The 21,471-nt window shown below is 42.7% G+C and overlaps 1 protein-coding gene across 1 annotated transcript in view; it reads left to right on the top strand.

The window, feature by feature from the left end:
- The window catches only part of syn3 (synapsin III), a gene marked incomplete at both ends in the record, with an annotated part of 85,303 nt that overhangs the window by 56,304 nt on the left and 7,528 nt on the right, over positions 1–21,471 (top strand). Inside the window, 2 exons of the mRNA XM_079183746.1 lie at positions 15,223–15,285; positions 20,112–20,254. Coding sequence (XP_079039872.1) covers positions 15,223–15,285; positions 20,112–20,254 — 206 coding nt within the window. The remainder of the gene's footprint in view (positions 1–15,222; positions 15,286–20,111; positions 20,255–21,471) is intronic.

Here is a 21,471-nt window from a genome sequence, read left to right as displayed (position 1 = left end):
GAGACACAGGAAGAGGCGAAACTTGAAGAGATAGCCCCGCCGGGAGCGGCGGTCACCGAGGGACAGCGTCCAGCCCTGACTCACTCGACCCTGTTGCTCAGCCCACATGCCGTTCCAGTTAACTGGGACGGACGGGACGAGCCCCGGCTCTATGCAGCTCTGTGCTTGGAAGGAGGACAGCCCGGGCGAGTGGAAGTCGCGTCACAGCAGGAAGAAGACCGTAATTGGATGTTCCCCTGGTCGCAAAGAGCGTTTGACCTCGGCTCTCGGGTCGCGAGGAGGATTCAGGATGTTGTGGTTTGGCGATGGATCTCTCTACAACTTCTTGGGTGGCTGATTGGAAACACCTGTAGTCCACTGAATAGAATACAGACCGCTGCTATTAATATCTCATAAGGTGCTTTTCGACGTGCTCGTGGGTGGGATGGTGATGTCACATAATATTACCATGTAGCAGTTGGCCTGGAGCGACGTGACACTAGATAGCCCTTAGCAGTTATTGTTGCTTTCATCTGAACAATGGGGCCCGATATGTTGGAAGTGAGCTCAAAGCGCAGTATCTGAGAGCTGTCAGTGCGGTGAGATATCGGTTGTTTGACGGGCGCTCTTGTCTCCCATAGGAAGCGATATCAAGGCCCGGTGGTGCTTTTTTTTTTCTTTTTTTTTTACATAAGCCCCTCAGTCCGTCCACTCCACTGAACATTTCAACAGATGCTCACCGGTTTCCAACCCCGACGACCGTCTGTCATCTGAAGTGGAGTTAAGACATCAGAGAAGGAAACACAAACATGGCCCTGACCCATGATCGCGCTCACAATGGGACTCCCCCCTCTGCAATAAAATATGATGAACGGTCAGTAACTTCCTACTCAGCCGGGCCAAATGCAACCACAGCGCTCACTGCTCAGACGCGGGGTCCCCTGTTGTACTCTACTGTACATATTTGGTGTGCGCGCGGTCAGGAAACCCCACAAAATGACTATGTTGTATTACGGCATGAGACACCAAGCCTAACCATAAACACGGGCATATGACAGCATGGAAATAGCTTTGAGGAATTCCTGAAGGTTGAGGGAATGCCTAAACTGGGTCCGATGCAGAGCACAGGGAAAAGAAAACGGTTTAAAGTCGTATACTGCTGGTGTCCTGCAAACTAAGTCATCATAGCAAGTGAACATATCAATTATCATTCTTTTTGTTTAATTACACCCAATCTTTGGGCTGACGTTATAAACCAAAAGTGACAATGTGGAAATGTTTTGCGCTCTTAACTCAACAATAAATGTTGTCAGGCGCATGGAGCCAAAGTGAACAGTCCAGTTATAAAGAAAAAAGTCCAGTACTACCCAAAAACACACACAGATCAAAAGGAAGCAATTTATTTCATGTCTTGACCATGACATTTGCATAATATTTGTTATGTCTTATTTTGCTAACGTTACATATTTACACAGCTAACAGGCATATTTTGCATTATATAAATGAGTTAGCTATGATGCTCGTGAACCTTAGTCGCCAGATTTCGCGAGAGCGTGTTGAGAAAGGTCTCGAACAAAGTTCATTTTTTCCGGATATGTCAGAAAATGCTAGTTTAGTGCCAGAATGTGGCTTCTATGAAAAACGGGTTTCATATGTACTTTGGGGACTATGGGGGCAAAAGAACCGGTCAATCCCATTGAAGTTAATGTAAGAAAACCATCACCTGACTCTGAATCTCCACCCCGGCTCTAAGGAGCGCTTTAGCATCGTTCAGCTCATCGGTTCGCCTTAATGGCCCGTTTTGATTCACTACCAGCGTTCACACCAACCTACTTTTCAGCAGAGCCAATCATCTGTTTTAAGTGAAAAAGCTGTACGCCAACTGTCAAACGGCTAACTGCAGCTAGAGCCACAAAAAATCCTTCAGGAGTTGGTGGAGACCAAAACCAAGTTGAAAGGAGCGTGACTAGTGAATCTACATCCGTCAAGCGAGCATAAACACAAGTCTAAATGAACATTGCTCTGTGACGTGTTCCCCGGAATACATGAACATGAACAATTAACTGTGAGTATTGCGTTGTGACACCACAATGCTGGCTAGCTACGTCCCTCCAGCTAGCACAAGAAACCTACTAGGTTCCTGTACTCGGCAAGCTAACTGTAGTTTTGGACAAACCTGGGCACCACTAAACGCGTCAATCATACCTCATTGGCAGTGAGGTTATTATTGGTCACTGTGTGATTGGCAGGTAATCGCTGGGAATGCAGTACAAGCAGCGATGGGCTCTTGGAAAGATTGAGACTGGAAGCTAAATGTGTTCCTCAGATGACCACTTCAACTGTTTTGAGAAAGGAGAACAAACTGAGAAGTGTGTTTACCCTCACTGCTCCTCTATAAACCAGTGTGTTATTCCCTCTTAGCATCAGAGTGGGCCCTATTAATTTGCCTGGAGTAGAGTTCATTTGGAAGACACGGTAAATCATACCAGTGTTTCTTCTGCTCACGAATACTGTAAAACGCCGGCGTTTCCCAGAAAGCTGAGAGAAGGTGTGCGTGTGGGAGGACGACAGAGAAAGTTAATTTAGGGAAGCTGGTCGAGGGAGAACCGGTGAATCACCAGCGGGTCAGAGGTCAAGGGTGTTCAACGAGGTCCACGGGGTGCTGACGTCTCACAGTGGGAGGGTGGAGGGATTCGGGCAGATGGTTAAATTTAGAAATGACGTCACTGCTGTCGGGACATCCCTGTGCATTGTTTCCTCTCGTCTCAGCACATGTAGCGTTTCATTCCGAAACCGTTTGAGGGTTGTGTTATCTGCCTGCGATGTCTGACAGGAAGGAGGCAATTAATGAGTTACTGTTTTAGGAATGAGTCATGTGGCCTTTGCTCGAAGAAGAGCTATTATTTTAAGAATAGTATCATGTCTCTGCCTCTGTGGGAAGTGGGAAATGCCACAGAAATTACTGAACATTTCAAGAAACGACCAAAAGAATCCTGTGAGACCCGTGAATGATCACGTCATTCAAGCAACAGCGCTTCAAAATACATTCATTCAGCAGTAGGTTATGATTGCAGGTACGCTCAGTCTTGTCGCACTGCATTATGGTCTATTCTTTTCTACTTTGGGTGTAGCATGGACTTTAAAGGGCGAAAATGTGATGAATGCAGGTTGAAGGTTTGGCAACGTTTACGACTTGTGACCCCTTATAATGAAGCTTGTGTTGTGATCCATCCTCGCAAGATGTGATTTATTCTGTTGAGATAGATTCACTTGAATGTTTTTATTTCAAAGGTCCTGCGAGGGTTGACGTTCTTTTTCTTGTGTAAGAGTTTTACAAGGAAAACAAAGAACAACTTGGAGAAACCGGGTATTGTGTAACAAAAACACACTGTGTGTTTTTCTTTCTTATCCTTTTAATCATCTTGTGACCCCCCCTAGATTTATCTTAAGGCCCTCGGAGGGGTCACCACTCTCAGGTTGGGGCCCCCTGTTTTCGATGAGTAAAACCCTTTTATTGCTCAATAGATATCTGGACGTGACATCATGTGTCTGCGTTTGCTATGTTGCCCACAAGACAACAATAAAATGCGCCGACCTCAGTGGGGAGATCCCACACGCCTCTCCAATATTTGTTTTGAGCTGCGATATGCTGTTGTTGGGAGTGTTCCCTGTAAAAGCTCTTCTTCTGGATGCCTCAGTGTTTCTGTGGGCACTGATGAACCTTCCCCTGGCCGAGACCAGAGGGCGTGGGCTTAGTGGAACCACAGCAGGAGGTCAGTCATCCCACATTCGGTTTTTATATTTTTACGGCTGGAATCCCCCGTTAACCAGACCGGGGACTCTGCACAAACATTCATGCACAGCACGGAAACACAGCCGCGCAACGCTATTGTTTTTTCTAGCCGTTTAAGAAATTCATAATGGTGTTTAGATAGCTTACAAAAACAGCGTGTTGCGTCAACTTGCAGAGGGGATCTCTTCTTTATCCGAGTCGTATCACAAACACGCCACCCTCTGTTGCTTTTTGTTCCAGCTGAAGCTGTTCATTGCATTTCGACATAGATACCCTTTGTTGAACTAATGCAAATGCCCTCAAAAATCTGTTTGATGTCAAACACAATCCCTTCTCTGTTGATGTTGACGGTGTAATACAGTGGATATATCCTGTCAATAATACAGTGGATACATGTGAGGGTCCAGACTTCCAGTATGAGGGAATCTAGTGCGTACTGAGATCCGTACTGCTGTAGGAAACAAAACAACAATGATATTTCACAATATTACTTTAGTTTCTGTTGTTGCTTTTTAAATCTTTGCTTTTTCCTCACTGCAAAATCTGTTCAATTGTTCCATAGGCGACGGGTAAAGCAGGAACTCACCATTTAGTGTGAATAGCGCCACCACCTGGCTAATTTGCAAAGCTTTGCGTTTACATTACGGCTCATAACTAACTCCTAAATCATGACGGATAGAAGCAGCAATGATCGATCTGGATTCCTCCTTTCAAGATATGAATAGTTCTTGCTCTATTACTTGACAAAAGGGTATTTTTCTGCAAAAATAAATATAAAAAGATGAATAAACGATCACAAATTGCCACGAAATTTCAACAAACCTTTTTTCATTTTTTTCAAATTCCATAACATTCTCCAGTAATTGCCAAATTCATGTGTGTGTGAGGCCTTTTTCAGACCACGATGAGACCACGTGGGCTCATATCTACAAAAGACTCTGATGGCATTTCACCAATTTGATCGCACCGTAGCAACGCGATGCATTTAAATGAACGAGACCGAGCCTGTTTCTCTTCTAGATTTGTGTGAGTCGTCCAAAAACTGTTGCAGCCATCAGCCGATCAGCATGATCGTCGCGATTTGCATTTCGCAGTAAATCCAGATGGAGCTAACACATTCCTAAACATTTTCTGTTATTGAAATATGTTTGAAGGCTTTTACAGCCAGCCCTCTGCTTATTTATGATAGCTAAGTGCATCACAGTCGTTGCTTTGATATCGGTGCAGCGTATGACAGAGCACCGCCCATTCCTGCTGCTTGCACAGCCGGTTTAAATGCGGACTAGGTTTGCCACATCCAGCTGTTCCCAAAAACATCTTCCTCCTTGATGTTGCTCCTCTCTCCTCCCTGCGTACCGTGTCTTAATTGAAAACAGTGGCGGTGCTGACATTTGGGCTGAGCCCTGGTATGCTCTCTGCAGAAGCCCGCCTTTCCTCCCCCTGCTGTCAAAATACATTGCAGACTCCTCTCGCCTCCGTGTGCACATCATCAGCAGCAGAGAGCTGGAACCGTTACTTAATATGCCCTGAAGTCACTGTCCCCTCGTGTGTCAGTATTATCTGTTTTAATGAAAAGGACGCAGCTGTAGTGTTTGCACCTGTTGTGCACTTTTATGGAGCTGGGCTTATTAATGATGCTTTATCATGCAAGGCTTGTAACTACGATTCCCATAATGCTTCGGCTACAACACAGACACATGGCACACTTCTGGTTTTAGCATTTAAAATGTAAAAAAAAACTCCTGAGAGAATATATGACGTTAACCCTTGGGTCCATATAACATGGTCTACAGGTGAAATAAATGTAACAACCCTCAATAAAGCCCAGTTCAACGGTAGCTGAAGCAGCACTCCCTCCAGAGTCCCCACATCTGCTGAATGCTACAATGAGACTGCAAGTTCAGAGCACCCAGCTTCCTTCTCTTCATGTGTTCTCTGAGGAGACAGGATATTGGGTTCAGGAAGGAATTACTCGAGGAAAGACTGCGTCGCATGTTTTCTTTGAAACCACGTGGTGACAGAACGGCGACTGAGTTGCAAGAAGCCGCCGGCGATGTGAGACCCTGACCTCTGACCTCCCTGTGTGTGGATACGCGGTCGCACACACACACACACACACACGTACAGAAATGGGTTGGGGGATAAAGTACCAGGAACGAATACATTTGAACTCCATCTGCCTCGTTTAAAGGGACCCTTATATCTGTCACGTTGCTCCCACATGCGGGTTTGGATCCGTGATTGTTTTCCGCAGCATCACTAAGCTGAAAGGATTTGAGTGAATGATTCCATTCAGTCCTCGGCTCATGGCACGGGGAATCCAAAAAACAACGGCACACGGCCACCTCATTTCTGCTCAGCCTTTTCCGAGACCTAATGCGGCAGGAGCCCCTGGAAAATGGGAAAGAAACATCACTCTTCCTTTTTAGACTGAGAGGAATGTGGCACAGCGTTGATGGGTTTTGCAGGATTGGCTCGCCAGAGGCCCGTCTGTCCTTTTTTCTTCTGAAGCAGGAATGTAGGTTAGTGAATTGATTAGTGCTAATAAGGCCTGTCCAGTTCCCTATTACGGCACCACCGCAGAGAAGCCAGACTGAAATAGCTCTGCTTTAGTACAGTCTGGACATCTACTTAACACGGACTTTCAAACAAATCTCTGTTTACTTAAAAGTGAATGGACTGGACTCGAGTAGTGGCTGTGTTCTGTTATTAAATGATATTGGTTAACCATCTGTAATATGAACCACCTGTGAGATCACTGAGATTTTACAAGCTACTCTTATAAGATACATTTTTGTCAGAATTTAACGGCATAAAAGGGGATTTATAGTTGTGTGTGTGTGTAGGGGTTATGGTATATTTTAGGAGCTAATCTCTATTTACAGATTGTGCATTCATATGCAAAATGGAAGCGTTCTGGTTCACGTTTGAGCGGGCTTTGGTTGAATACAAGTAAACGGTCCGTGTGGAGAAAAAAGTGGGGGAACGTTATGGCCGAAAACACAATCCTGGAACCCCTTCCATAGCTACGCTACAGGCCACAGTGTAGCTAACATGCGCCTCCTGAAAAATGCAACTACGCATCAGGACAGAGGCGGATATGGTGGTACCACGTGGAAACCACAAGAGGGGGACCATGAATGTCAATACCAACTTCCATGACAGTCCAAGTAGAAGTCGTTGACATATTTTGAGTCTGGGCCAAAGTGGTTGGACCGACCTGCTGACCGTCATGATGCATGCAGTGGGGCATTTCTAAAGTTATATTCTATAAGTTATATTTGCACCCCCCCCTTTTTTTTTTGTACTGCTGATCCGATCCGTGACTCAAAGCAGTGATTCGACCCAAACTGTGAGTTTTGTGATGCGTTGCACCGCTACCTGCAGCAGATGCTCTGGTGATCTGACACTGAGTCAACTCGTAATTGATAACATACACCGTACAGATGGTTGTTTATTTCGTCTTAATCTGAGGTAATTCCAAACAAATTGTTGCCGTTTCATTTTCCCAGAAAGCAAAGACCCTTTCATTAGTGTTAGAGGAAGTCATGAAGTTTATGACTCGCTATAGGCTGTACAGTAATTTATTTACTGTACAGCAGTGACTGGTTCGATAAAGCGCGATGCTGTACCATGCATGTCTTCCTCTCTCAATCGGCATGTTGTGATGACGAAGCAGGTGGCTCGACCACCAGAAGATGCCACCAGCCACCCCCGTCACTTCTCCGTCAGCACCTCAGTGTTGTCAGGAAGCATCCGCCCTGGAAACTTCCATCCTCTGGAATAAGTTGTGTTTTCCAGACAGCTGTCTTCCTCATGGAAATACACTAGAACGGACGCTAATGGAAGCCAGATGAGCTTAAATTCCACAACAATGATTACCATTCGCCATTAGGCCTTTACTGTATACACTTTTAACACAACGGGCATCTTTTGTTAGTGGCCGTTTTGGGCGGATGTTAGCCCTGGGGGGGTTACCATGAGAGTCTGTTATGGGGGCGTATCCAGGAACCTCTGTACGTGCCGTGCTTATGTCACTCTTAGTTTGGGAACACGTGTAAAATTTGTTTTGAAGGTTTACAGCCTGAGGAATTCAGGCCGCCCTCATTTCAGTTCATCTTAAATACAGATTAGGATCAACACATCTGCACCTGTCATTTTTTCATATGAAACAACACAAAAGCACCACGAAACAGGACAACCATCAATTGTAATTCGTACCAGATAAGAGTGTCAAGTTGACCTTTTAAATGGTTTTAGGAGCGTGGGAGGTTTGTGAAAAGTGATACCTGAAGCTCACAGTGATGGCTTGTTAACTCTCGATTGAAATAGTTTGACATTTTGGGGAATACACTTTATTTCTCAGAGTTAAAGACAAAAAATTCTGTCTAATAGTAAGAAAAATGGCACCTCTTAAGATCCCTAATATCTAGTGTGAAAACGCAACCTTCCGCCCTGAAATAGTCTAGTGCGTCACTCCCCATAAAAACCATAACTTGTTATTTTTAGTCTTTGTTTGTTCAGATGAAACAAAAGAGATGCAACATGTTAATCAGTGAGCTTTAATAAGGTAGGGATGTTTTTTATAATTTATGCTCAGGATAGCTGCTTCTCTTTGCTTCTAGTCTTTATGCTAAGCTAAGCTAATCCACTTCTGGCTGTGGCCTTATATTTAACGTACAGACATAATAATTCAAGTACATATTGCTGAATCACAAGCATATGCAACCTGCGGTCATCGCGAAAGAGTCATATATATATATATATATATATACATATATGTATATATATGTAGCTTGAAATATGTCTGATATATAATAACAAGTTGCTGTAAACCATTTGATAGCGTGCAACTGCTTGATGCTCATCACTGTGGACGTACAATCAAAGTGCTGCATGCATCTTTATTGCAACTTTTTTGGGGGGAAGAACAAAAATATATAATGATTGAATCTTTAAAATGCTAAAAGTCACAGCCTACCGATGACAATAACTGGTGCCTGAAACGGTTATTCGGTTACGCTCTCTTGTTTCTCCAGTCTTATTGATTGGTATAGTTCAAACAGTTCAGACAAGCTCTGCACGTCATACTCAGCTATTGTGCCAATTCAATCTGTGTAGGTTCAAAGTGAAGGGCCACCATTTGACACGACTCAACAACACTTTCAAAGAGAGCTGAATCAATTCCCGTCAGGTGTATGAATCCAGTCAGTAACTTGCATGATAAACATGATTGGTCTCTTGAGGCTCCCTTAATCCGCAGGCAGGGGTTTGATGTGGGCAAGGCTGTCTTTGGTCCCACTGCGGTCGGACTCTTGAAAAGGATTCTGGGTCGGGGTACCCTGCTCCCGTCGTCTGCCCAAACCATTGCGCCTCATGTCTTCTCCTTGATGTGGCAGGTTTGAGTTGCCACAATAAAAAGGAAGAGATCATAAATGCAGGATGGATGCACCATGTGTTTTGTTGGATAATGCATGTGCCCCCAAAGAGTGATCCAACTCCTTCTGCTCTGAAGTGCTGCACTGCTCTCTACACGCTTTTCATTTGAAGGTGTGTGTGTGTGTGTGTGTGTGTGTGTGTGTGTGTGTGTGTGTGTGTGTGTGTGTGTGTGTGTGTGTGTGTGTGTGTGTGTGTGTGACCCATTTTTGCTTGGCTTTGTGTTCAATACTTCCCTGGAGTTTTACATTATTCTACTGTACTATATGAATTACATTAGAAATAAACAAAATGTCTATAATCTGAAAGGACTGATAGTGTTTCCCTCTGTACTTGTGACACTGTGACAGGCTGTAGTAATTCATTGCACATTGCAGTGCAGGATAAGTTTGTTCGTGCAACTGTTGCGATTCCTACAGGTTGCCTTGAGCAATTGAAACTCTAAGTTCTATTAAAGATGCACTTATTAATACTTTTCACCAGGGTGCGAAAAAAAACACTACTTGTGAATGCTAATGTTGCTCCGTGTCTGCTGCATGTTTGCCATACGTTTTTGAATACAGTGATGATATTAGTTATTGTGTTCATATGCTTTCTCCAAGTAGCCAAAATATCCATTAATTCTGCTTTAAAGCCGTTATGGAAGTACTAGCCCACAAAGCTGGTGTGTGGGATGTGGTCGGTATCATTATGTCTCACCAAATATTCTAATAGCACATGTGAATGCCTCAATGCTGTTTGGATTGGAGTCATTTAAAGCATTTAATTTAAAGCCTCATGCTGCATGTTCCCACAAAGCTTTGTTTTGGCAGCGATACAGTGAATCAATGGCTTCTCTTATCTGCAGAGGAATGATATGACCAAAAGCTCCAAAACAGCTGCTAAAAGGAACTTTTGATAATTGTCAGATAGTGTGAATACTGTGTCAGTTCTTTTTGTGATGCACCTGGTTTGGACCCTCAAACAGACCTGTAGACACTCCCTGGTCCCCTTGGGTTTAAAATGTTCACTGTGGGATCTGCAGACTTCCAGTCTACTATAGGTCAACGTTTTGGGGGATTGGAATGTCCCATGGTGGTGTCTGGCAGTTAGGCGAGCATGACTTACCTCAGACACCGACCTGAGCGACACAGTCCCACACTTAACATACACAGTCAGAAGGAGGGGATGCGGATGGGCTTCCCTGAACTATTTCCATCACGCGCCAGGCCTTGTCGTCTGGCGCGTTTACTGTAAATGAAGGGAAGCCTGTGCGTTACGAAACGAAACCTAGACTGGTGAAATCACCCACCATATAATTAGCATGTGACTTCGTAACGTCTTTACCACACTGGATGCCTTTTACAGATTTCTGCTGGGAACTAAAGGCAGAGTGGATGAAAACGGTAAGATGAAGCTTTCAAAAACGTCAACATTTTCCACATCTGAGGGCTCACGCGCGCTGACGGCCACCGAAGGCCTTTTTAAAGATGGAAACTTGTTTTGTTGAACAATCACTGTAAAATGAAGACTAACCATAAAGTGTCCTGCCTCATGTCTGAAGGAAAGACTCCAGCCACAGTTCACGCCAGTGACACAGGATGTTTTATAACTTTATTTTATAGCTGGAATCTCCAACAGACTAAATGCCCCGTTCCGCATCATTTGATGATGAAATATATCAAGCTGCAAGCTTTCTTAGCATGTTAGCTTATTCATCTGTTTTTTCTGTTGAAGTATAAACTGCACCACAAGTTTATAGAAATGAGTCAATCATACAACTATGTCCTCTTAAATAAACTGTGTGAACGTACTGTTCAGAGTGCTGTATGAATGAGTTTTAAAATCCGGAAATGGGTTAGCATTTTTGCACTTCCTGTTCCCTCGCCGCAAAGTCAATTGTTTTTTTTGGTTAAATGCCTGAATGTAAGGTTGAAGAAACCAGTGCGATGCTAACTTCCGAGGTTGGTCCACAAAAAAACTCTGCAGCGCTCTATTATCCCCTTAGTGATCAAGCTAACGAGCTAGCTATCTGACAGCTAGCAAGTTGGCTAGCTCAGAGAGCTTTTATTACCCCTTCAGTAACTCGTTAATGAATTAAATGGTGTATAACACAAATAGTCAGTGGGGAACTATTGTGACCAGCATGTTCCTGGCTTGCTAGGTTGTTAGCAGTAAGCTTGCTGGATACAGTAGTTCACCAACTTTCTCTACAAGTAGTTCCAACGTCACCAATATACTAGAACCACATGTTTCTGAAGGATGAATCTATCCACTTTCTTATGTGACCAGGCAATAAAACAGCCAAAATACAGACTCTGGAACAACCCGAACGACCCTGCAGACAGTCTGGCTCATATGGTATCAAAATGTCAGGGATTACTTCAAACTTTATGGCTTCCATGTGATCTAACTCATGTAAATGTTCTTGGACTGAGGCAATCGCATGTTTATGTTCCGTCAGAAAACAACAGTGAGCGCATGTCTCCGTCTGACGCTCCGGTTTCATCAGGGGCAGAGGATGTGGTCGTCTCTCCCCAACATGCACAGCGTCTGCCGTCATTGCCACACTGATGGGAATGACTGGGAGGAACGTGTCCAGACAGAGTGGGTGGCTCTCGGCCCCTTCCACCCAAAAACACTCAAGCGCTGTGCTGCTACTGCGCTCTTCTCAGATACTCGCGAAAAACCTCAGACAACTTATCGTTCGTCATGTGACGCACACATGTAACTCTGGTAGTAGTGTGGGACTTCTGACTGGCCTCATACAGCTTACTTAATAAAACACGTGGATTGCGATCTCATTTTGTTGCAAGCAATTCAACCAACTTAATTATATTATTACTAATTATAAGGCTTCAGACAAACTCGTGGAGTTTATTTAGTGTCATATTCACAGTAGTAGCTGTGTTGAGTCTCTTTTTATTCTATTTTATTAATCTGTCTCTTGTGAGTCCACTATCTTTATGGGGGTGGGAAAACTAAATTCTTACAATGTTGTTTTAATAGTAAGTTGCAGACCATTGCTTCTGCCAGGCCTATGCTGTCTTCTCACTTGTGTCAGGGACTTTTTGACTACAATCTGTTCTTCAGCAGTGAAAAAATCGTTCACTTCGACTGAAGCCGGATTGTGCTGGTCTATATTATCTCTCTTCTTGTCCTGCCTGTGTGTTAATTAAACATGCTTCGAGTTCTACACTGTTGAGCCAAAATAGCTGTAAACCCTCTCAAACACCACGGTCAAAATTAGGCTGGTGGGCCGTCTTTAGCCCGTTGCTCACAATGTGCAATGTATACAGATTTTCTATTATGTAATTCTACCTGACCCCAGATCTGCTGTGTGGTAATTGAAATAAACACAATTGAAGATATGAAACATAGAAGCAGAGAACTGAAGTAGTCATGGTCTTAAAAGTAGATTTTAAACAATGAGCTATTTGGTGCATGTTCCCAAACTCATTTTCAACTCAATTTGCTCGAACCAGCTCACTCAAAGTGAACCTGTAGTTTTTTTAAGGGTCCTGGAGATTCTGGGATTCTGGGGCAGTTTCCCACGTTGGGTTGGTTGCACAGTCTTGTCAAAGAACACTGAAAACGGACAGCACTAAGGTGGCCGTTCAGGGCTACTGTAGAAACGTGGCGGCCCGCTCCATGAAGAGAACCCGCGCCGCATGTAGATACACCTAAACAAGTCCTATCTACAGGTGATGAAACGCTAAAGACTACATACTTAATGATATTATATTCCATTTCTCCCAATAGATTCCCTAGGAAAAGAGTTTGCAATTTGAATCATGTGCGATAATGGCGGACCCCGCCACTAACAAAGACAAATATTATATAAAGAGGTAAAAGAATGTGGCTCTTGTGAACAGTATCAACAGCATTGTAACTTTTGAAGCTGTTTTTATTGTTTCATTTCAATCGCGTGTGCCAGAGAGCACAGAGCAAAAACACTGACTATGACTACCGATATCGTAGTAATGACTTTGTTATCAGTTGTAAGATTTGAGTTGTAGTTCAAATGTGCTATAATCTCCCATTTGGCATTTCCCCGCGTGTTACTAAATGCTCCTCACTTACACTACAGCATTTGGAAGTGGATCACCAAGTGGACGTCTTGATACAGTCTCGCCTCCCTTCTGCATTCTGGCACTTGTGAAGCGATAATGGAGACAATTAGAGCACACTTTATCTTGGCAGCGTGTCGGCCAGGCCTGCGCTGTCGAAACCTGTCAACAGAATCACCACTCACGCCCTCGAGCGCCACGATTCCTCTTCAAGGCTCTGCGCAAAAAAACAAGCTGACAGCAACTTTAGGATGTACGGCCCTGTCAGCTGTCGGGGAGGGTTTTGGCTGAAGTGATAGCAGCTGTTTAGGCGTTCCCTTCCTCCTCGCAGGTCGGAGCCTACAGTATATCTCCACGCATGGTTTGGCCTCGTGCCTCTGGTCTGAGCTTTATCTCTTGCCGTGTTTATTTTATCGCGGGCTTCACCTTGAGGTGCCTTGCAGAGATTATCGCTCTAGACTTTGTGTAAACTTTGGGATTCTTACATCGACATGTGAAACGTGCATGAAAGCATTCTGAACTTTGCTCTTCAGTGGGCAGATGTGTCTAAAAGAACACCTGAAACCCACCCTGAAGGTGCAAAACCTTATGTATAGAAGTGTTTGTGCAGAATTTCTATTTCGAAATCCATGAAGTGCTGTTCATTCTTCATCATAATTGCTACAAACTCGACCGAAGAGCCCCTTAGATAACTTGGCGTTGCTGCCCAAGAGCGATTACATACAAGAGTGGGGGGGAAGTGCTTTTGAAACTGGAAAAGTCCCTCTTAAATTACATCCCATTTACAATCATATCAGTGGATTTATCAAAGGGGCGTATAAACCACAGGGAGGTTTGAAGTAATCTGTTGATGTTCCATCCACTTTAATTCTACAAACTATGAGAAATGGCATGTTTGCGGCCTGCCGGGTTCGCCCAAACCCATCCCACTGAGCTGCGGTCTTCCACCCAGCTTCCCAGAACCTCGTTCTTTTGTGTAATAAACCGACATTCTTCTGACTCCACCTCATGCCTCCTAAACCGAGCAGCTTTAGGTTCGGCGGGATGGCACGAGAGCCGGCGTGCTTCTTTACGAGGCCACGGTTCTGGACACTTCCAACGTATACATCCGAATATGTCGCAAAGGAAATAGTTTCCCACTTTTGGCTGACTCTCAAATGTGGTGTTGACCACACGTCTGTCTTACTGTATATTTAGAACAGCAAGTACAGTTCTGAATGTTCCTACTTAGTGTGACAGCCTTTCCCAAACAGTTGATACCAGCAATCCCTGAGCTTCCGAGCTTTAATATGCAGGTTCTAATCTTACGGTCAAAGACGGTTTAAAGCATTTTTAATCCATGTTTTTTCATTCTTCTTCTAACAAATTGACATTTTACTTTTTATTTAAAGCTGTGAAATCAATATTTTTGGATTGAAAATGTATACAAATGACTGAATGTGTAATGTGAAAGGTCTTACTTGTGCTAACCCACCGATATTCAACAGTTCCCCTCACAACTCCGGAGCGTTGTAGCATCTTTCAGCTCATTGTTTTGTTTTTTTGGGCCCGCAACTTTGCTGTTTCAGCTCTCATTAGCGTTCCTTTTTTTTAAGAAACAAGCGGTTTTCAAACTCTGATAAACCAACTGTAAGCACCAAACGCCTACCACACAAAAAGTTAGCATTGAGCATTAGCAGATAAAGAGCCAGATGTTTTCTTCATGCTCTGTGTTCACAGCTTGCTCTCCACTATTCTTCAAGTGGCTCAAAAAAATCAGTTGAAGCATGTTTAAGAGGACTTAAATTGAAGAAGTGCATTAAAAAAAACCTACATATGATTTGTTTGTGGCTCAAGAATTGTGGCCTTTTCTTCTTTGGCACTCACTTTGTAGAGGAGTGCTATTCAGACTCCTCCACCCCAACCCAGCTTTGGAAAGACAAAGGTTATCACACCCAGCTAATAATCTGATGTTCTTGTCCGCAGGTTACAACCCCTTCCTACCCTGTGGTGGTCAAGATGGGGCACGCTCACGCCGGCATGGGGAAGGTGAGTTTCTTTTTCTTGAAATATACAGTAAAAAAAACTCATTTATTTGTTGTTTTATCTCTTTCACAACCCAAAGTTCAAATCCTTCATAAATAGCAGACACATATGAGAGTGGTATCAACCTGCTCATCTGTTTTCTTTCCCAAAATGTCAAATATTCCTTTGAGCCAGGAAGACTTTTAAAACCCAAACGCGTTGAGATCTCCACCTTTTATCCTCTCAGATTACAGGCTCACACTCAGATTTGTCTAGAGTCCAGTCGTGCAAATCAAACATGTGATATTATCTCCACAGCTTTGACTGGTCTGCGGTTCAAAGAGCAGGCGAGAGGTGGGAAACCTAAACCCGTTTGTTCCAGCTCTAACAGACCAGTGCTGATCTTTATAATCAGTCATGATGGCCCAATCACAGCTATGATCAGGCTGGAGAGCCGGTTCACTCTCACTGACTGGGATATCTGATTGTTACAAAGGCAGAGGAGCACACAGACGGACCGATAAGGTCTGAGAACAAGCCGCTGGTGGTTTCACTTTTGATCTTCTCTTACACGACTTTTCTGCCCGACTAACGATTTCAGAAGATCTAACAGGATTGCTGGAAATAACTGTAGAATGACGTCTGTCATCTCTGTTGATTACATAGTTAGCAATGAACGGTGAAGGGAGATTGTTTCCCAAATGAGTAGAGCTTTTGAGACAGCAATAACAAAGTTCACACGCTTATTCTGCCCAACACAGATCTCTCTCTGTCTGTCTCTCTTTCTGTCTCCCGCCAGTTATTTGGATTCACAGGGAGAGACACTTCATATATGTCTTTTCCCCTCGTCTGTCTGGTTGGGCTTGGTTTCCTGTTCAGGGGCCAGACAAGCTATATAGAATTTCCCATAAGGCTCCAGGGGAACTTGGCAGGCCCCTGTTGAGCCGGACCTCGTTTAACCCCTCAGACCTCACAGAGCCCTGAGAACGGACAGCAACATGTGGGATTTCGGTCATTGCTGTTCTTATGTGTTTGCTTTTGACAGACACTTGTAATTTTTTTTGTAAGTGGCTAAAAAATATATATATATATAAATTAGCATTTCTAGCTCGCTGATAACACATTTACTTCCCAAAATTCCGCCTATATAATATTATCAACCTTAACTTAAAGGTGCTACATGTAGTCTAAATCCTTACCGTATTATTTTTGCTCCATTAACGTGATTAAAGCATAAGTATCTAACTTTTGATCAAATAAACTTTAATATAAATTTCCTCAAAACATTTTTATAAATAGAAAGTTGAGCTCAGAAGCAATAAAACACACCCTAAGCTCAATTTGATACATCCAAGGCTTTTTTACTGCTACAGCCTCACATGGTCTGGTATTACCAGTAGTGTATGAGTCTAATGTTAGCAAACTTTAAATAGAGATTTCTTTATAGGTGCCACTACCGAGTCAGTTCAATAACTTAATTACTATTCTCTATCTCACCAGGCGATGACGTGTTTAAGGCAACTCACTCAAGAAACAGTCCGTCTCTGTTGATAATTAAAGTAGTCTGTTGTTTTTCTCCTCCTAAGGCTGCCAGCAGCAACGCAGCGTGACCGAATCACAGAGTAAAGTGTGTGTATATGCACATTTTAATTGGCTATACATATTAAATGTGGCGATTCATTTGTCGTATGACAAACATATTGACGTACCAGTAGCAGAGTGAAGCTTTATACCCAATTGTCCCATTACGTAGTTTTAAACCAGCTCTGTAATTGAGCTGGTATGTTATTTAGTCTGGACTCTGACCAGTATGACATGACTTTTTTCCACCAGGCGCTGTCCTATGTCTCTATGCCAGTGCTTCACCTTCTCTGGCGTACCTTTTAACTTTGTGCTCGGATCATTTTCGGGTTGGTTTGTTTTTTCCAAGGAATTGCGTAAATCCTGCGTGCTTACAGCTCAGAGCTGGACGCGCCACTAGCTGTCAGGTTCTACCTCTGGAGCCATGTTGTGAACTGTGAGTCACTTCCCTTAAATCAGTTGACTTTGTTGTTTCAACTTCTGCCAGTTTACTGTAAACAGGCAAGATGCAGTGTATATCTGTGTTAGCAACACTCAAGATTTTATTTGTAGTGCATACACCTACCTTTATGTCATTTATAAGATATATGATTGACGATTAACAATGATACAGCTAGATTAAAAGAAAAAAACAGAAACAAAAGAAGCCTTCTGGACAATATGAGTGACCTTATCAAAGTATACATCGTTGTCCAACGCTAAAGCAACACTATGTTGCTGTTAAAAGAAGAAATAACACATTATTTTTCTTACAAATTAAACATTGAATTGAGTCTCAACTCTGCTACTGCCTTGGTCTGGTGTTACCACGAGCTAACGTTGGCTAATGCTAGCTAACGAACTTTAGGTAGATGGTTACGTGTAAAACATATACTACTAAATTAGCTTCGTAATTTTATTGCCCTTCTTTTGCTTTTGGGCAACCTTTGTGATAAAATATCCTGTGGCAGTCGCACACGTGTAGAAAGGTTATAACATCAGCAAACTAACTCGGTTTCACAGCAGAATCTAAAGTATGCTAACATTAGCCCAAATAAGATACTAGCTATACCAGACCTAGAAACACTGTAGCAGAAAAACACCCGAGTGTACTGGAAGAACACAGGTGGGTATCATTTTATGCTAACATTAGCTAAGATTAGCCAAAATACGATACTGGCTATACAGACCTAGAAACACTGTAGCAGAAAAACTCCAGAGTGTACTGGAAGAAGACAGGTGGGTATCATTTTCTACCAATTCAACTTTGCTCTTTTGCCCTCTCTAAAGAGTTACAAGTATAACTTTAAGCTCAGTAATTACTTTGATGTATTTACATTCGAGCTTGGCTTACATGAAAACTCCAGCCAATAAAACCAGTTTACAAGTGATGTCACATTGGTTTAACACGTTGAAATGCTAGCTAACTTCATTACGTCTGTCCAGAAACATTTCAACAAGTGAGAAGCTGATAATGCCATTTCACAGGGACATCTTCTTGCAGCTGTTAGCCAGTGGTACCCTCTGCTCGTATGCTAGCGAGGGCGCTTCAACAAGTTATATTTAGGACTTACTACTAAGCTGACATGATCCAAAACTCAAAATTAATCAGACGGTGAATAATGTAGAGACACGCTAGAGTGTGTACTATGTCACCGCTGTACTCTTGGCTTCAACGCTAAGATAAATAGTTATTTCTGAAGTATGTACATGTGACAAGTCCTTTATCAGCTTTAGAAATGAAACATCTCTGCTCGTCTGCCCTCTGAGCTCATTTGAGAGACTAATGGATTTAGTTGTGGTAGAGCAGCTTTTTGTGTGGCTTCCAACCGTTTTTCTTTCTATCACCCATCAAAGTGACACATTTATTGGACCACATTAACCATCAAAGTTGCCCGCTCTTCTTTTTAACATTTATACCTACTTTTATTGTCTTGGTACCAATTGCAGCTCTTGCTCAGTTCTGCTTTATTTGTTTTCCCACCGTCTGTTCTCTTGTTCAGTATTTGGTGAGGGTAGCACCACTTTTAAAGGCTCTTTGGGATTTCTTTGTTCCACCCGGACAATTTGTATTTCTTGTTTGTGTGTGAAAGTACATAAAGTTTAAACACTTATAAACGCACCATTATGATGTTTCATGGGACCTCACAAATCGTCACAAGTGTCTAATTTTCCTTCGCGCTTTCTATTCGATACTCCATATTGATCAGTATGACAGCAACAGTATGACACTGAACGGTTTTGCATCATCTATGGCTCAACTTTCTTTTATGTCGATCTAACAGTGAGATGGTACTCTGAACCTTTGACTGTGTGCAAACCTTTTATTCCCGTGTTCTACAAAATCAGAGAGTTCTGCAATTTACATGGAGCTATGACATTGACCTAACTTACTGTATGTTATCATATAAAGCAAAACAGTACACCCCTAGAAAGGACTTGAAGCCTAGTTTAGATCAACAGGCAACTAACAATCACATTTCCGTACCATTTCAGAGTGAGTTGATGAACATTACCCCCACTAAGTTCACTTAAACTCACCTTCAGATAAGCAAAACACAGGGACAAGTTGAAACCCCAGGGGGACAAAAACCAGGGCTTCCTGGTTTCTCTATCTGGTTTGACTTTTCTTTTCATGAACTGGGATGCTACCAGTGAGAGGGATGGTGACGAGTGATTGGAAGCTCTGGACTTAATCATTTTGCATCTCAGACACCGGTTTGTGACAGTTTGCCATATGGTGAAGCTGATTAATGAGTTTGTCCTCCAAGATGGCCCATTTCCCATGACCTGATGGAATGCACCTCATAAATCCGTGTATCAGCATAGTTGAATAAGACAAAGAAAAGAGCACCACCTACGGCCACATCATCCACAGATAATCCAAAGAAGAAGACTTCAGATTAAGGCCAATAAGAGCTTCTGTGTCCAAGATCCTCGTGTATTTTTTTATCTTCAATCTATCTTGGAGACCACCACTGAGAGGCAACTAGTTTACTTCCTATGTTTCAATGTCACACCTCATCTTTACCCAATTATACAAGAGTTACAGTGACGAATACCTTTGAGTTTTATGTAAGAGAAATGTTCCCTTCACGTCGCTCCCCCTCAGTCTAATCACTTGATGGGAGTGTGGTGACGTAGCTCAAAGCCGCCCCTGGCAATGTTTCCATCCAGGGACCCTTCATTATCCCGCCAGTGTACAAGTGTGACATTCCTGTGGGATTCCAAGCGGCCACCGTCAGCATTTTAATTAGCCGCTGACTTAACGAGTGGTGTCTCTCCCACAGATCAAAGTGGAAAACCAACAGGACTTCCAGGACATCACCAGCGTGGTGGCTCTGGCCGGGACCTACGCCACCACCGAGCCCTACGTCCTGTCCAAGTACGATATCCGCATCCAGAAGATCGGCAACAACTACAAGGCGTACATGTAAGAAGTTTCACACCACCAGCACCGCACGTGTGACAGTAGGGGCCGACGAGGTCAAAGAGCGTTTTTCTTTATTTTCTCCATCAACACTGAAGACAGTGTCTTCAGTTTGGGCCACTGTCACATCAAAAATTCCTTCTTCTTGTCAAAGAGGAAAATCCTCTGAAACGTCAGACAGTACATAATAAATAGATGTGACACAGGAAGGAAACAAGAACTCGTACGCATGTTTTTGTCTAATAACAAATCCCTTCCAGACTTTTGATGACAATACACCTCATGCAAGAACATTTTCGTATTATATTTACTTTCTCTTACTTTTTTTCGTACGGTGGGCTCGTACAAGTGTGCCACGTCGGATTCAGCACTCTGAATGAGCTACGTTAACACGACGACTGAACTGTGTGTTCGTTAGAATTGTAAATTAGCATAATACCATATAAGGCTTAGGGGTCTTGCTTCTTGAGTCCCGCTTTTGGAGATCGTGTAAAGAAAAGTCTGTCATTTTTAACTGCATCAGCAGCAGAATTAAGAGACCTTCTAAAGCCAAGGAGTGGGGACAAATAACGAGTGCTGTTAATGTTGTGTCTACTGACATAAAAACGAAATGTTACATTAATTGAATGCATTCTTTTGATTTATTTAGTTCTTTAAATATTGTTTTTGTTCTTGAAAACATTCTGTAGCTGAATCCAATTTCCTTTAAAATTTCAAATCATTGTAGCGCTCATTTAATGTTATTTTACTACACATGAGTCGTGAATTTTGGACAATACAAACATCAAACATCTTTTTCAGATCTTGACATTAGATCACTTACAGGTACTTTGCATTTAATTGAGAGAATGGTGTAGGATCTTGATGCTTGTTTATTCTTGGTATTACGGTACAGGTGCTTTGAGCGGCCAAAAAGTATGATGAAAGACCCACATATCAGCAATAACTTCTGACTTATAATAACTTATGTACTAAGTACAAATGACATTATATTACACATTATATCACATTATATTACACATTATATTGCATCCAGTCATAATCAAAATTGGAGTTATTGTACTGTACTTTTTTTATTTATCTAAAAAGGGAGCTCTGAAGTTAAAATGCAATTAAATAATCCTCTTTACCTGTCATAAAAAACACTCCGTAGGTTAGTCTGGTTCAGGATGACCCTGACTATGTCTACCTCAAATTTCATCTGATCGTACGGTAGACTT

This window comes from Pholis gunnellus (assembly GCF_910591455.1).
Source record: "Pholis gunnellus genome assembly, chromosome: 22".
In the NCBI taxonomy this organism is placed as follows: domain Eukaryota; kingdom Metazoa; phylum Chordata; class Actinopteri; order Perciformes; family Pholidae; genus Pholis; species Pholis gunnellus.
Note: the sequence above shows the minus strand (reverse complement) of the source record. Positions and strands in the feature narration are given on the sequence as shown.